At 36.4% G+C, this 16,274-nt stretch overlaps 1 protein-coding gene across 1 annotated transcript; it reads left to right on the forward strand.

Annotated features, from left to right (window-relative positions):
• The first annotated feature begins 9,881 nt into the window (after nucleotides 1-9,881).
• Nucleotides 9,882-11,458, forward strand: LOC148873663 (aspartic proteinase CDR1-like). Its single transcript, XM_088966984.1, has one exon. The coding sequence runs from the start codon at nucleotides 10,008-10,010 to the stop codon at nucleotides 11,322-11,324; it is 1,317 nt and encodes a 438-aa protein (XP_088823110.1). The 5' UTR covers nucleotides 9,882-10,007; the 3' UTR covers nucleotides 11,325-11,458.
• The last annotated feature ends 4,816 nt before the right edge of the window (nucleotides 11,459-16,274 follow it).

The raw sequence follows: 16,274 nt of genomic DNA on the forward strand, positions 1-16,274 counted from the left end.
ACTTGGCTCCGAGAAAATCACTATATTAAATTAGATGATGGTGCTTCTTCCAATCTTGCTTCAAATAATAAATATCACTCATAACAATCCTAGTAGTTGCGCAATAACTCACAGCACAGAAGAGGCGGAGGTGGTCATGGGAATCAAAATGATGGTTTTGGACATGGTAGAGGACACGACAATACCATTGTTTGCCAATTGTGTAACATTCCTGGCCATGGTGTTTGGAAATGCAAGTGTCATTTTGATATTTTATATCTTGGTGGTGATCGGCAGCTTGCTCAAAACCCTACTTCTGATCTAGTTGCTTTTCACACTGATTCCGCATCTCAGTTTGAGCTAGCTTGGTATCCGGATTCTAGAGCAACACATCACATCACATCCGATCTAGACAATCTATAGATTTGATCAGACTATGGAGGGTCTGATCAAGTGAAAATTGGTAATGGCACAGATTTGGAGATAAAAAATATTAGTTCTTTAGTTATTTCTCATAATGACAATAAATTTTATCTCGAGGATATTTATTATGTTCCCTCCATTACAAAGAATTTGCTTTATGTCAGAAAATTTACCAAACATAACAATGTTGTCTTTGAATTTCATCATTCTTATTTTCATTTCAAGGACCATATGGGGAGAGTTCTACTCCGTGGGCTCAGTAAAGGTGGACTCTATCAATTCCCTACTTCAGCATCTATCACTTCTGCTTCGTCATCCGGTAGTACTGCATTTGTTGGTGAAAAAGCATCAGTTTGGGTTTGTCGTCATCGGCTTGGACATGCTTCAATCAAAGTGGTTTGGCATGTGCTCTCTTAGTTTGGTCTTCCCTACAATGGTTCGTTTAGTTTACCATTTTGTCATGCATGTCAATTAGGAAAGAGTCATTGTCTTCCCCTCTCCGCTTCATCTACTTCTTATAGTCATCCATTAGAGTTGATTTATTCAGATGTATGGGGACCAGCCCCTGTTGAGTCCAATAATGATTTTAAATATTATGTGTTATTTGTTGATGCCTTTTCTAAATTTTCTTGGATTTTTCCTATGCGCCAAAGGTCTGATGTATTTGATATCTTTCTCAAGTTTAAACGACATGTTAAGAATTTATTTGATGTAAAAATTAAATTTGTTTAATCTGATTAGGGAGGGGAATACTGTCGGCTCTCACAATATCTTGATTCACAAGGCATCAGACACCGGCTCACTTGCCCTCACACTCATGAGATGAGTGGTACCATTAAATAGAAGCATCGACATGTGATAAGAGTCCACCCTCACCTTACTGGCGTCCGCCTCTCTTCCCCTGAATTTTTGGTTTGATGCAATTGAAACTATGGTTTTCTTGATTAACCACATCCCTTCTCAGACTCTCAAAGGCAAGTCACCATATGAAATTTTATTTCAGCACACACTAGATTATTCTATGCTTCGTACTTTTGGTTGTGCATGTTACTCTTTTCTATGACCATACAATTGGCATAAAATGGATTATAGGTCTTCTCTTTGCATATTTTTGGGGTACAATTCCTCTCACAAGGGTTACCGCTGTTATGATGTCAAGATAGGTCGCCTCTACATTTGTCACCTTGTTATCTTTGATGAAGAGTTGTTTCCTGGGTTGCCACAACCGACACCATCTCTGGGTTCTTGTACTAATGGCGTCATACTTTTTCTAGTTTGTATAAATCATCAAAGGGGATATGCTTCTGTAGCTCCATCTTCACCTTAGACATCTCCCGGGACAAATGCACCCAGATCGGGCAGCTGCAACACTAATGTTGAGAGTGCTGAACTTGTTTCCACTTCAGATGAACTACCACATACTCGACCTCAAACTCAGTTGGTTCATGATCTCTTGGACTCCACACAACTGGTTCCTGCTCTTGTTCGGCAGACTCATTCTATGGTTACCCAGTCCATGCGTGCTGAGGCCTCTCTAGCCATTCGTTACCCTCTTCCTCTTTGTTATAATGCATCTGTTGCTGCTATTGAATCTAAACCCAACACTTACTCCAAAGCCTCTAAACATCATCATTGGTGTGATGCGATGTCCAGAGAGTTTTAAGCTCTTGTTCAAAATAAAACTTGGGATCTCGTACCATATTGTCCTTCGATGAATGTGGTCGGCTCTAAGTGGGTGTATAAGATCAAAAGAAAACTTGATGGATATGTGGATTGCTATAAAGCCCAGCTTGTTGCTCAGGGTTTCAATTAGATATTGGGTGTGGATTTTTCTGACAACTTTAGTCCAATCATTAAACCCACCACCATTCGTACTATTCTCTCTCATGCAGTTTCCCATCAGTGGGTCATTCGACAATTGGACTTTGACAATGCTTTTCTCAATGGGCTTGTCACTAAGAATATCTATATGTGGCAACCTAAGGGTTTTGAGGATGCTGATCGCCCTACTCATGTGTGCAAATTGTCCAAGGCACTCTATGGCCTTCGATAGGCTCCTCGAGCTTAGTTCTCACGCCTTAGCTCTAAGCTTGTTGAACTAAGCTTCTGTACCTCTCATTGTGATCCCTCTCTGTTTATTTATTCTTATGGTGCTCATCGTATATATTTGTTATTATATGTGGATGATGTTATACTCACTAGTTCTTCACCAACTCTTTTTTGGTCTGTGATAACCAAACTGAGCCAAATGTTTCAGCTTAAGGATCTTGGTGACCTACATTATTTCTTGGGTATTGAAGCTCACAGAGATCACAATGGACTTTATCTTTGTCAGTGTTGGTATATCATTGATCTCCTTCATCGTGCTAGCCTTGATGGTGCGAAGTCTCTCTCCACTCCTATGGCAGTGACTACTAAACTCTCCAGGCTTCATGGAGCATCTCTCTCTGACCCATCTCAGTACAGGAGTATTGTTGGAGGATTGCAATATCTCACTCTCACTCGTCTTGACACCAGTTTTACAGTTAACAAGGCTCGCTAGTTCTTACATAATCCCATGGACGAACATTGGATAGTAGTTAAGTGTATTCTTCGGTATCTTCTACATACCCTAGATCACACTTTATTCTTCTCTTCTCAATCCTCCATTCGTCTCATTGCCTTCTCCAATGCTGACTAGGCTAGATGCCTTGATGACCGCCATTCTATTGGTGGCTATTGTGTTTATCTTGGTTCACATCTAGTGAGCTAGAGTGCCAAGAAGCAGCAGATAGTTGCCAGATCAAGTATAGAAGCTGAATTCAAGTCTCTTGCAAATACTACTACTGAATTAATTTGGTTGCAGTCCCTCTTAATGGATCTCGGAATCCGACTCCTATCAGCTCCGTCACTTTACTGTGATAATGTTGAAGCATGCTATTTGGATGCTCATCCGATCTTTCATGCAAGGACTCGCCATATTGAAGTCAAGTTCCACTTCTTACGAGATCATCTTCTCAAGAAATCCCTCTAGCTTCATCACATTCAGTTGTTGGGTCAGTTGGCTGACATCTTCACCAAACCATTAGCGTCCCCTTGCTTTTCAGCCATAGTGCACAAGTTGCATGTGCTCCCAATGCCCATTCGCTTAAGGGGCGTATTGAGGATAATACCATTGCTATGTCATCAGATGTTGCCACGTCATCAGATACTGATGTATAAACAGATATGCGATGAACTTGTGATATCTCTATCTGGATTGTGATAGGATTCAACTAACTTGATAAACTCTATCAAATAGAGTTCAGCCTAAGATAAACTCTATCTGATAGAGCTCAGTGTAATCCGATCCTCTAATTGAGTGTTATACATAAACTCTAACTCTAAATCTATAAATACACAAGGTTCAACTCGTTCATCAATCATCGAACCATTCTCATTCAACTCAAGTCTTTCTCTTATTTTCGTAACTTAAAAGTACTTTTATAAAAGCGATTTCATGTAATAGTAAGTTTTTGTAAAAGTGCTTTCATAAAAGTGCTTTTATGCTTTCATAATAGTGTTTTCATAAAAGTACTTTCACAAAAGTGCTTTCGTGTAAAAGTACTTTTATAAAAATGCTTTCAAAAAAGTGCTTTTGTGCTTTCATAAAAGTGTTTTTGTAAAAGTTCTTTCATAAAGTGCTTTGCAAAAGTACTTTTATAAAAGGTATTTCACAAAATTTCTTTCGCGTAAAAGTACTTTCATAAAGTGTTTTGTAATAGAAGTACTTTTGTAAAAGTGATTTCGTAAAAATCCTTTTCATAAAATTAGTTTATGATATTGTTTTTGTGTAAAATTGTATGTGAACACGAAAGTTAATAAAATCTATTTTATTTCACTTTTAATCTCAAAATGAAATGTCGACGTGCTAAGAGGCCTGAGTTTGAATCACTTCAACTATTGTTTTTTTTTTTAGATTTGGCAAGTATAGATTAAGTTGACTTTGACCCAACCTATCTTGACCCGCACAACCCAACACATCTTGACCCTAATAGGTATCCTTGACCTAACCCACCTTGACCCTTTTCCACTGACCCTAATGGGTTACTCGACCCATATTGACCCGCCAATACATTGGGTGGATATGAATAGGGGTGGCAACTTTTCAACCCAACCTGCAAATCCACCCAACCCAACCATTAATTCATGGGTTGGGTTGTATCCATTTAATTCTTGGTCACTACGGGTTGGGTAACCCAATAAAAGGTGACTTAATGGTTTGGGTGGGTTGGGTCATGGTTACCAAACGGATAACCATTACCTTTGATGATATTTTGATTCTCTTCTTACACTGTACCCCTCTCTCTCCAATTTTATAAGTGGATCCCTCGCATTTTCCCAACTAGCATATCAACCATCATGTGTGCCTTTGGAATCTTCTCCACTACCCATTTTCAGGTCGTGATCGGTGACTTTGAGCCATTTCACATGAAGAACAGATGAATTTATCATATCTTGCATGAGAGAGAGCCAATGGCATTGGGTGCACCACCATCATTGATCAAGAATTCAGCTACAATACCTCTGTTTTTATCCGGGAATTGGAGGAGTAATAGGATCAATGAACTTGAGTAATTTCGAGACTTGGATAACAACACAACAAACCAAGAGGAATTATTCCCAATTCTTAAATCTGGAGACAAGCTGGAGGGATTTGGACATTGAAGTGGAGGTGAAGTTTCCTCTTCATTTTTTGGACTTTTTTTGTAATTTATGTTATTTTCTGGGTTATTTTTGTAATTTTTGTTATTTTTCCATTTATTTCTTTGATTTTTTGTAATTTATGTTATTTTTCATATATTTATTTGTTTTATTTTTTTGTAATTTATGTTATTTTTCTTCAATTTCTGGGTTTTTTCATAATTTATGTTATTTTTCCGTGTATTTCTTTGTTGTTTTTTTTGTAATTTATGTTATTTTTCGTTATTTTATTGGTTATTTTTTGTGTAATTTTCATTATTTTATCTAGAGCTGGGTTAAGGTGAATTTGGATTGAATCCAATCCATTTAATTCTATTTAATTGGGTCATTAATGAGTTGGCGGGTTATATGAGTTGAGTAGAAACTCAACCCATACCGCATCAACCCAAACTACCCAATTACCACCTCTAGATATAGATGTATTCCAAAAGATGGGTGAATTAAATGGGTCAAATGAATTGAGGTCAAGATTGCAGTAAAATGGGGACAGCTAAATCATAATAATGTTGTGGAATTATTTAACGTATGAAACAAACCAACTTCAGCTTTTGCCATTAAAGAGTTTGTAACCAACTTAATAATATATTCATTAAAAGCACAAGCAATTAGTCAATCAGTTTAGCCACTCAGCAGACACGTATGTAATGGATTGTGGTGTGTTACATACTGTAGACTCGTAACAGTAGCGGGGTTAGTAACTTAGCATGATTAATGGGCCCAATGGCATTACTGACACAAATATGGTTCTGAAAGTCTGAAACCCGACATTCCATTTGTTTAAAATTGCAGTCCGATTATTTTATTATATATATACAGTCTGATCGTGTGATTCAAATAGATGGTTCGTTCTCAATGGTTCATTATCCAGATCAACAGTTCAATGGTTCAACGAACCGGGTCAGCAATTCAGATTACGTACAGTGTCTCTCTTGCCTCTCTAGGATGGCTATCACTTCCTTCCAATTTAAATTCTTCGAATGCAAAAAGAAGATGAAAAAACAAAAAAAAAAAAAAACAAATACTGCTCTCATGACTCATGATGTTTCGTTGGTTGTTGAGAAAAGGCTGATTCCTTCATCAGATTACTCCATCGCTCAGGCCAACACAGCTTGAATCACCACTGAGCATACCTGTTTTAAAATAATTTTAAACTTACAAGTTTAATTTCAAAACTAATGCCCTTTATTATAATTAAAAGAATTATACTAACTTCTCGCAGTTTCTGAAGCAGCGGAAACCTTTGGACAAGCGGATCCAAGCCGTTGATGGAGAAATTTCGAGTGGCTCAACGGATAGTTGGGTTGGATTTTGGTTTTACCGATTGCGTTCGCCACTTTGCATCTCGCACTTGCACTCGTCGGGCAGCATCTCGACCCCTCAGCTCCCTGTGCCTCTTCTTCCGAGATGGAATTCTTGGACGAAGAAAGTAGGCCAAGGTTTCTTTTCCAATCTTGCGTTTCCCCGTCTTCAACCTCCGACGATTTTGGTCTCTGATCGACGGTTGCCGCTGACTGGTCGAAGATCCTTAGGGAGATTATTTTTTAATTAATAATAATTTATTTTTATCACACTTATTTTTATTTAATATAATGAATATGTAACAATATTTCCGACAGGCAGATCAACATCATTCCTGCGTTTGATTTTGAACGCTGATCCCATTGAGCTGCACTGAGTCCTCGCTTTCAGTAAGTACTATGTCAGCTAGTTAAAACAGAAGAAATGAACAAATTAAAACACAAGTCCGCCAGAATTGTCCTATGATCATTGTTGCAAGAACTCAAATTTCATATAAAAAGGGTTCCACTAGAAAAAGTGGTAACTAATACACGGGTGAGAGTGGGATTGATTGGTCAAAGCCCTTTTTTGATATTATAGAATTTTGGGGTTTTTTATAAAAAAATTATAAAAAAAAGAAAAGAATATAGATTTTTTCATAAAAAATTATAGAAAAGAAAATAATATACGAGTCCAAATCAACCCCCACCAGATTGCCCCCCATTACGTCTCACAGCTCATCTTCGCCGTGTATTGTGAACATCTCCCGATGATAACATCATCATTTCTGATATCATCATCGAGAGATGTTTCCAATACACGGCAGGAATGTACTGTGGGACATTGTCGGGGGCAATCTTGTGGGGGGCTGATTTGCTCTCAGAACATACGGCACGTTCAATCATAAATATTTCCATAAAAAATTGTAAAAAAGAAAAGAAAGCAATCAACGCAGATCAAGACACAGGCCACACGTTATATAATATGAACAAACCACGCTACTTATCAAGCCTAGTCAAGAAAGCCCCCACAGGCCCACACGTCCAAATACAACCAAAAATCACCGGGACAGCCTGCAACCAAATAGCTACCGGGCTATCCAAATCCAAAACATTCACACCGCATATTAATTATTAAATAGACCTGTTCATGGGTTGGGTAGTTCAATAGACCGGTCTGTTTTAAGTCAGACTTGAACACGATTTTAGACCCGCAGGTTTGGACTCAGCCTTAAAACATTGGGTTCGACCTTTTCTCATGTCGTACTTAGACTTTCTCAAAAAAGCTTAGATCGAGCCCAAGCCTGACTTAATAATATATATTATATAATAAAAACATATTTTATTTAATAATAATATATATAAAATATTTTTTTTTCTTTGTTCATCTTCTCTTTTTTCAAGTAATTGTAAAATCTTTTATTATTTTTGAGTTTTGAGGGATTTTAACATAAATAAAACATTTTTTTGTTGAATAAAAAAATTCTATTTTCAAATTTCTAATTAGGCTCGAGTTTGGGCTTGGACTTCGGGCTTTATATGAGGGCAAGGCTTGAACTCAAGACCTAAGCCCAATGACCAGACCGGGCTTTGGACTTGGGCATGAATGTATTGAATTGATAGATAGACAATGCCCAACCCAAACCGACTTGTGAACAGGTAAGCACCTTAACAAGGGGCTTTCTCCACTCCTCTCCCCATGCCCAAAGAACTCATCCAAGGATACATTATAAGATCCTGCTCCGACTGATTCTCCTCCACTGCCGGTATCTTTGAGTGAATTAGAGAAAAGACTCTATCATTGTGAGGGAAATAACTGAATATTTTAATGAATGCAATCAGCCTAAAGGTTTTAAAGTTTTCCAGAAGAAAGTAGAATTAGCTCATCATCTTAGATCATCTAACAAGCAGAGCAATAATACTAAACTTTTGGTGTCCTTATCAGGTATAATTACGTACACGGTTTTAAACATCCATTAGAGTCTAATAACATCAATGTCCCCACGTTATGTATAAGAGAGAGCAACAAGAAAGTTAAAAAAAAAATTCTTTTGGAAAGAAAAATTAAGTTAAAAATATTAAGAAATCTCAAATGTGAATATGTTTATATGCATCTGAGGAGATGTTATGTTGTGTTTGGATTCTCATGCGTTTAGAGTATTAGCAAAGTTTTTACTTTTAGGAGATCCCATAAGATCAAAATGCCAATGATGTTATTTCGTGTATTCCCGGGAGAGAGAGATTTATTTCATATTTTCATTTATAGAATAAAGTAAGGAATGCCCTTTGTTATAAGAGAAAAAAAATAAAAATATTAGAGAGTCTTAAAGTGAATACTCCTATTTCTATTACCTTTTTTTTTTTTTTTTTTTATTCTTATATATGTACTACTTTAAAGCCCTCGCTATAATGTTTGTTTTGGGACTTTAGAATGTCAAACATGCCAATGATGTCATTTCCTATATCTAAGAGAGAGAGAGAGAGAGATTTCCTATAACTGTACGAGGAAGTAACTAAAAAAGTTAAAATAATAGGAAATATCAAATGTGAATATGCTTGTTTTATGGTCATATCTTAAAGCCTTGCTTATAAGTCATTTTTTTATGTTTATTTTTTAATTTTAGAATGTCAAACATGCCAATGGTGTCATTTTGGAACATAAGAGGAGGTGATTACAATTACCAAACTTAATGAAAGGTTTCAACAATACTTCAAAACTTTAGGGAAGGTTTTAACAATTTACCCTATTTTTAAAATTATAAAGCAAAACCAAGTACAATAGTATTCGAATCCAATTCAAGATTCACATTATCCCATTGGGCACAGGATTGGATTCAGATTTCACAAGTCGGATTGCATTCAGATGTTGCTGGATCCGATTGGAATCCGACCCGATTACAACTTTAACACAACTGGCCAAGACTCTCACATGAAAAAAAAAAAGAAAAAACTTATTTGCATTTGGGAACAAACGTCCTTGAATCCATGGTATTGATCGACACAACCAGCATTAAGTGACCAACTTGGTCACAAGTTGCTATAATGAATTCCACAGCAAATATAATAAGAAATTAAGCACATTCCTTTGGCTTCAATTGATTGAACCCTTAGCTTTAATTAAAATCAAATCATAAAAACTAAAATAAATATAAGTATATCAATCGGTTTGATAAATTATTGTTTTTTTATATTAATTATCTAAATTAAATTGATATTTTTAATTTTCAAAAATACCGAACCAAAGCCAAACCAATCAATTTAATTAGTCGAAAATTTTAGTTCGATAGCATTTGGTTATTAATGATCACACCTATTAGCAATCCAAGCATTAAGGTGACTCGGTGAGTCTGTGGGTTCAGACTCATTAGTCCGAACGAAATCCATACAATTAAAGAACACAACATCAATTTTGGAAGTTCTACAGTCATTAGAAGGATCCTCCAAATCTAGTCTTTATCCGCCATTAAAAGAAAACACCATTAACGCCACGTTACCAAAATCTCTCCACCTTTCCATCTATCTCTCTTCCTCTTCCTCTATAAGTATTCCCTAATCAGAAACTTTCTTCCCAGGCAACTCTCACTCTGTAGTCTATACCAAAGCGCCATGGCCACTATGTCTTCTTCACGTCTTTTCTTCGTGGTCACAGCCGTCTCGATTTGTCTCTCATGCTTTTCTCTCATAGAAGCCGGCAATGGAAGTTTCAGACTCGATCTCATCCACCGTGACTCACCACTCTCCCCATTATATATCCCCTCTGCATCTCGTTCAGAGCTGTTGCGGAATGCCTTCCGTCGGTCGATATCTCGCGCCAATCATTTCAACCCATCAAAGCTATCTCCGGACGGCGTCCAATCAACTATCTACCCCGACAGTGGGACGTACCTTATGAAAATCTCTATCGGTACTCCACCGGTAGAGATGCTCGCTATTGCTGATACCGGCAGTGATCTTATATGGACACAGTGCAAACCTTGCGATTACTGTTTCCGTCAAACATCCCCTCTCTTCGATCCTAAAAATTCCTCTACGTACAGGGACCTGTCATGCAATTCTAAGCCCTGCGACGATTTAAACTCTGCAACCTGTAGTTCTAGTGGTGCTTGTGAGTATATGTATAAATATGGGGATCAATCCTTTACTAATGGATTACTTGCATCCGAAACAGTCACCATGGATTCTACTTCCGGCAAGCCGGTCGCCCTCCCAAAGGTTGTATTTGGGTGTGGCCACAACAACGGTGGTACCTTCGACAAATTAACTTCTGGTCTTGTTGGCCTCGGTGGGGGTTCACTCTCTTTAGTTTCTCAACTGGGTTCCTTCATTGATGGAAAATTCTCCTATTGCTTGGCTCCATTATCTTATAATGCCACTAGTAAATTGAACTTTGGCAGCGCAGCTGTTGTTTCCGGTGAAGGAGCGGTTTCGACTCCACTGGTTTCGAAATCCCCCGATACATTCTACTATCTGACGCTCGAAGGAGTCAGTGTCGGAGACAAGAAGTTGGCTTACAAGAAAGCATTGAAGGGAAGCAATGATGTTGAGGAGGGTAACATAATCATAGACTCCGGCACGACGTTGACGATGATCCCACCTGATTTCTATGAAGAAGTGGAATCCGCCGTGAAGAGCGCGATTGATCTTGAACCAATTCCAGACCCACACAGGTTACTAACTCTGTGTTACAGAACTGCTCAGGATTTCGACGTTCCTCCTATCACCGTGCATTTCACCGGAGCAGATGTTGTGTTGAAGCCAATAAACACATTTGTCAAGGTGGAAGAGGATCTGGTCTGCTTCGTCATGATACCATCAAATGATCTTGCTATCTTTGGTAACTTGTCCCAGATGAACTTCTTGGTTGGTTATGACAGTGTGGACAAGAAGGTTACCTTCATGCCTGCTGATTGCTCAAAGCACTAGTGTAGCAAATTGCAGCATGTTTCTTTGTTTCTCTTCTCATGGTTCCGGTTTCCTTGTGGTCTTTTGACTGCTTGTTACTGATAATCGTAGTCTGTCATCTTTTACTGATATATATAGAAAGACACATTTACAAACTTTAGGATGTTTGACTCGTATTAGGTGAACGCGATATCTGCTCAGCTGGCTGTGGAACCAATCATAATATTTCATTTTTACCAATAAAACCCATTAATAAATTCATAAGCCCCTCCGTAAGGGGTGCGGGTCTCATGTATTTTATTAATGATGTGGAGAATTATCATTGGTTCTCTGCTGAACAGTCAATAACCCTTATGGGTAAATGAACTTTAATTTGCCACAAAATACTCCTGAACTTTTATCTTGCAAAAAATATCCCTTAGAATTCCCAGGATTCCATTAATTTTCTAATTACCCCTTGGAGTTCTTGGTCAGCTGTTTAATTTTTCTAAATTCCTAAGATTTTATTAATTTCCTAAATATAATATTAAAATCCTCTCGATTGCTTGAGGTTGACCCATAATTAGGAGGGGTCTTTATAATTTACCTTCTTTTTTCATAACCATTTCCATATGTAAATTTACCTATTTTTTCATAACCCAAACACTGGCCCATAGCCCAACAAATCAAATGCAAGTAAGTTAGGATACATGGATTCCATTCTTATGGCCGGCCAATCCTTAATATGATGCGGAAACCCTATGAACCAAAACTCAGGTTAAGCTTACGTGTTAAACAGTTTCAAATTTAATGCCGTTGGCCTTTCTAAATTAAAGCATTGTATTTATTTACAAAAAAAGATGAAACTGAAAATTAACTATTTGATTTGCTGGTGGTCATATGCATATCTATCAATTCTATAGAGATCTAAAACCTAAGAGATGAATGCCATTTTTTGTTGTGATCATATATTGGAGGCTTGGCCTGAACATTAAGGGGATTCAAAGTCTTTACAAAGGCCTGACAGTTTTTGGTAAGTTACTTATTCGGGTAAGTGTTTTTTAAGAAATAATTACCAGGCAGTGTATTTATCCATATTCTTTTATAAGATAATGACCATTTTGATTATAAAAATGTTTTATTAAAAGGGATAATTTTGTCTCGTCCAAGTATTGGCAATTTTCCCCTAGGTGGTGGAAAAGTAAATTTACCCACCTAGGAGATATATACCATTTACTTGAGTAATTGATACCCAAGAAAGTAAATTTTCTCACTTCCCACATAAGTTTGAAAAAATAACATGAGTTTCTTGGTCAATAGGAACCAAAATCCCATTGGTAACTTTCCCCCTTCTCAAAATCCAAAAACTGAATAGACACTAAGGGGGCATTCCTTTTTTATTTATTTTTTATTTTGAGAGGGGGGAAAGTTGGTCAATGGGATTTTGGTTCCCATTGACCAAGAATCCCGTGTTACTTTTTCATATTTATATGAGAATAGGGAAAGTGATATCCATCTCCTAGGTGGGTAAATAACTTTCCCAACCGGGGGGGGTATTGATTTTTATGATTAAATGGTCATTTCCTTATTTACATGGGAAATAAAAGACCATGGGTAAATGCACTTACTTAGATAAGTCTTTCATAGCAAACACCAATCCGAGTAAGTGCATTTATCTGATAAATAATTTACCAAAAACCAAACAGGGCCTAAGTATTTTCTTAGCATTTCTCTTTACACTGTTTACATTTATCACACAGAACCTAGCTATTTATTTATGTTGGGGGTCTTATAAGCATTATATAGGTCAGAAATGATAGTGCTGGAAATGGCGGAAGAAAGGAAATTTATAATAGAATCAAAAGGGCCAGTGAAATTATTTTCAGCAATGGATTTAACGTAATAGCAAGAATTAGGATTTAAACATCTTGTAGACGTTCCTAACTAAGAAACAACATAGAAGATGACTACGGAAGGTTTATGACGCTCACAGACTAATTATGGAGTGCATCCATCAAGAGCAGGGTAAGGGAGATACAGGAAGTAGTGGTGCTAGCGAACCATGAGCCTATTTTTCAAACTGAACGGGTTTTACTAGTTTCTGGAAAACTGATAACCGAAACCAAATAAAGTAGATCGGTTAACTAGTTAATCAGTTCAGTTAATTATCGGTTTGGTTCATTGGTTTTTTGGTTTTTTATATTTATAATATATATTATAAAAGAGCATATAAATATATAATAAAGATAGAAATATATATAATATATGGATAAATATAGAGAAATATATGTATATCAGTTGGTTCGGCTAATTGGATTTTTTATTCAGTTTTAGTCAATTTTTTTGTTTGTTTCAGTTTTTCAGTTTAAACAGATGCCCTAAGCTCATGTTTTGTTTGATAGATAGAAAATAAAAAATTGAATAGGTTAGTGGGTCATAGGTTCGATGTCTTATTGTCTCTTTTTTTTTTGTATTTTAGTTATTTCTTTAATTAATAATAATTTATTTTTATCACACTAATTTTTATTTAATATAATGAATATGTAACAATATTTCCGACGGGCAGATCAACATCATTCCTGCGTTTGATTTTGAACGCTGATCCCATTGAGCTGCACTGAGTCCATGTTAGATCGCTTTCAGTACTATGTCAGCTAGTTAAAACAGAAGAAATGAACAAAATTAAAACACTCAAAGGTCCGCTAGAATTGTCCTATGATCATTGTTGCAAGAACTCAGATTTCATATAAAAAGGGTTCCACTAGAAAAAAGTGGTAACTAATACACGGGTGAGAGTGGGATTGATTGGTCAAAGCCCTTTTTTTGATATCATAAATTTTTGGGGTTTTTCATAAAAAATTTAAAAAAAAGAAAAGAATATAGATTTTTTCATAAAAAAATTATAAAAAAAAATAATATACGAGTTCAAATCAGCCCCCACCAAATTGTCCCCATTATGTCTCACAGCTCATCTCCGCCGTATATTGTGAACATCTCCCGATGATAACATCATCATGGGGAGATGTTTTCAATACATGGCAGGAATGTACTGTGGGACATTATCGGGGGCAATCTTGTGGTGGGCTGATTTGCTCTTATAATATACAACATGTTCAATCATAAATATTTCCATAAAAAATGTAAAAAATAAAAGAAAGTAATCAACGCAGATCAAGACACAGGCCACACGTTATATAATATGAACAAACCACGCTACTCATCAAGCCCAGCCAAGAAAGCCCCATGCATCCCAAGACAACCGAAAACCACCGGGACAGCCTGCAACCAAATAGCTACCGAACTATCCAAAGCCAAAACAATCACACTGCATATGAATTATTAAATAGACCTGTTTATGGGTTGGGTCGTTCAATGGATTGGTCCGTTTTAAGTCAGATTTGAACATGATTTTATGCCCACAGGTTTGGACTCAGCCTTAAAACATTGGGTTCGACTTTTTCTCATGTCATACTTAGACTTTTTCAAAAAGGCTTAGATGGAGCCCAAGCCTGACTTAATAATATATATTATATAATAAAAAACATATTTTATTTAATAATATATATATAATATTTCTTTTTTGTTCATCTTCTCTTTTTTCAAGTAATTGTAAAATCTTTTATTATTTTTGAGTTTTGAGGGATTTTAGCATAAACAAAACACTTTTTTATTGAATAAAAAAAGAAAAAAATTCTATTTTCAAATTTCAAATTTGAACTTGGGCTTCGGGCTTTATATGAGAGCAAGGCTTGAACTCAAGACCTAAGCCCAATGGTCAGACCAGGCTTTGGACTTAGGCCTGATGTATTGTATTGATAGATAGACAATGCCCAATCCAAACCGACTTGTGAATAGGTAAGCACCTTAACAAGGGGCTCTCTCCACTCCTCTCCCCATGCCCAAAGAACTCATCCAAGGATACATTACAAGATCCTGCTCCGACTGATTCTCCTCCACTGCCGGTATCTTTGAGTGAATCCGCCACTAAATGGGTTTTAGAGAAAAGACTCTCTATCATTGTGAGGGAAGTAACTGAATATTTTAATGAATGCAATCAGCCTAAAGGTTTTAAAGTTTTCCAGAAGAAAGTAGAATTAGCTCATCATCTTAGATCATCTAACAAGCAGAGCAATAATACTAAAGTTTTGGTGTCCTTATCAGGTATAATTACGTACACGGTTTTAAACATCCATTAGAGTCTAATAACATCAATGTCTCCACGTTATGTATCAGAGAGAGCAACAAGAAAGTTAAAAAATTCTTTTGGAAAGAAAAATTAAGTTAAAAATATTAAGAAATCTCAAATGTGAATATGTTTATATGCATCTGGGGAGATGTTATGTTGTGATTGGATTCTCATGCGTTTAGAGTATTAGCAAAGTTTTTATTTTTAGGAGATCCCATAAGATCAAAATGCCAATGATGTTATTTCGTGTATTCCCGGGAGAGAGAGATTTATTTCATATTTTCATTTATAGAATAAAATAAGGAATGCCCTTTGTTATAAGAGAAAAAAATAAAATATTAGAGAATCTTAAAGTGAATACTCCTATTTCTATTACTTTTTTTTTTATTCTCATATATGTACTACTTTAAAGCCCTCACTATAATGTTTGTTTTGGGACTTTAGAATGTCAAACATGCCAATGATGTCATTTCCTATATCCAAGAGAGAGAGAGATTTCATTTATAGCAATAGAATGGGGAAGATTTCCTATAACTGTACGAGGAAGTAACTAAAAAAGTGAAAATAATAGGAAATATCAAATGTGAATATGTCTGTATCTGTTGTTTTATGGTCATATCTTAAAGCCTTGCTTATAAGTCATCTATTTTTTGTTTTGGAATTTTAGAATGTCAAACACGCCAATGGTGTCATTTTGGAACATAAGGGGAGGTGATTGCAATTATCAAACTTGATGAGAGGTTTCAGCAACTCCAAAACATCAGGGGAGGTTTTAGCAATTTACCCTATTTTTTATATGTATAATT

Source organism: Nelumbo lutea, chromosome 1 (genome assembly GCF_056320005.1).
Source record: "Nelumbo lutea isolate HS-2025 chromosome 1, American lotus-T2T, whole genome shotgun sequence".
Classification (NCBI taxonomy): domain Eukaryota; kingdom Viridiplantae; phylum Streptophyta; class Magnoliopsida; order Proteales; family Nelumbonaceae; genus Nelumbo; species Nelumbo lutea.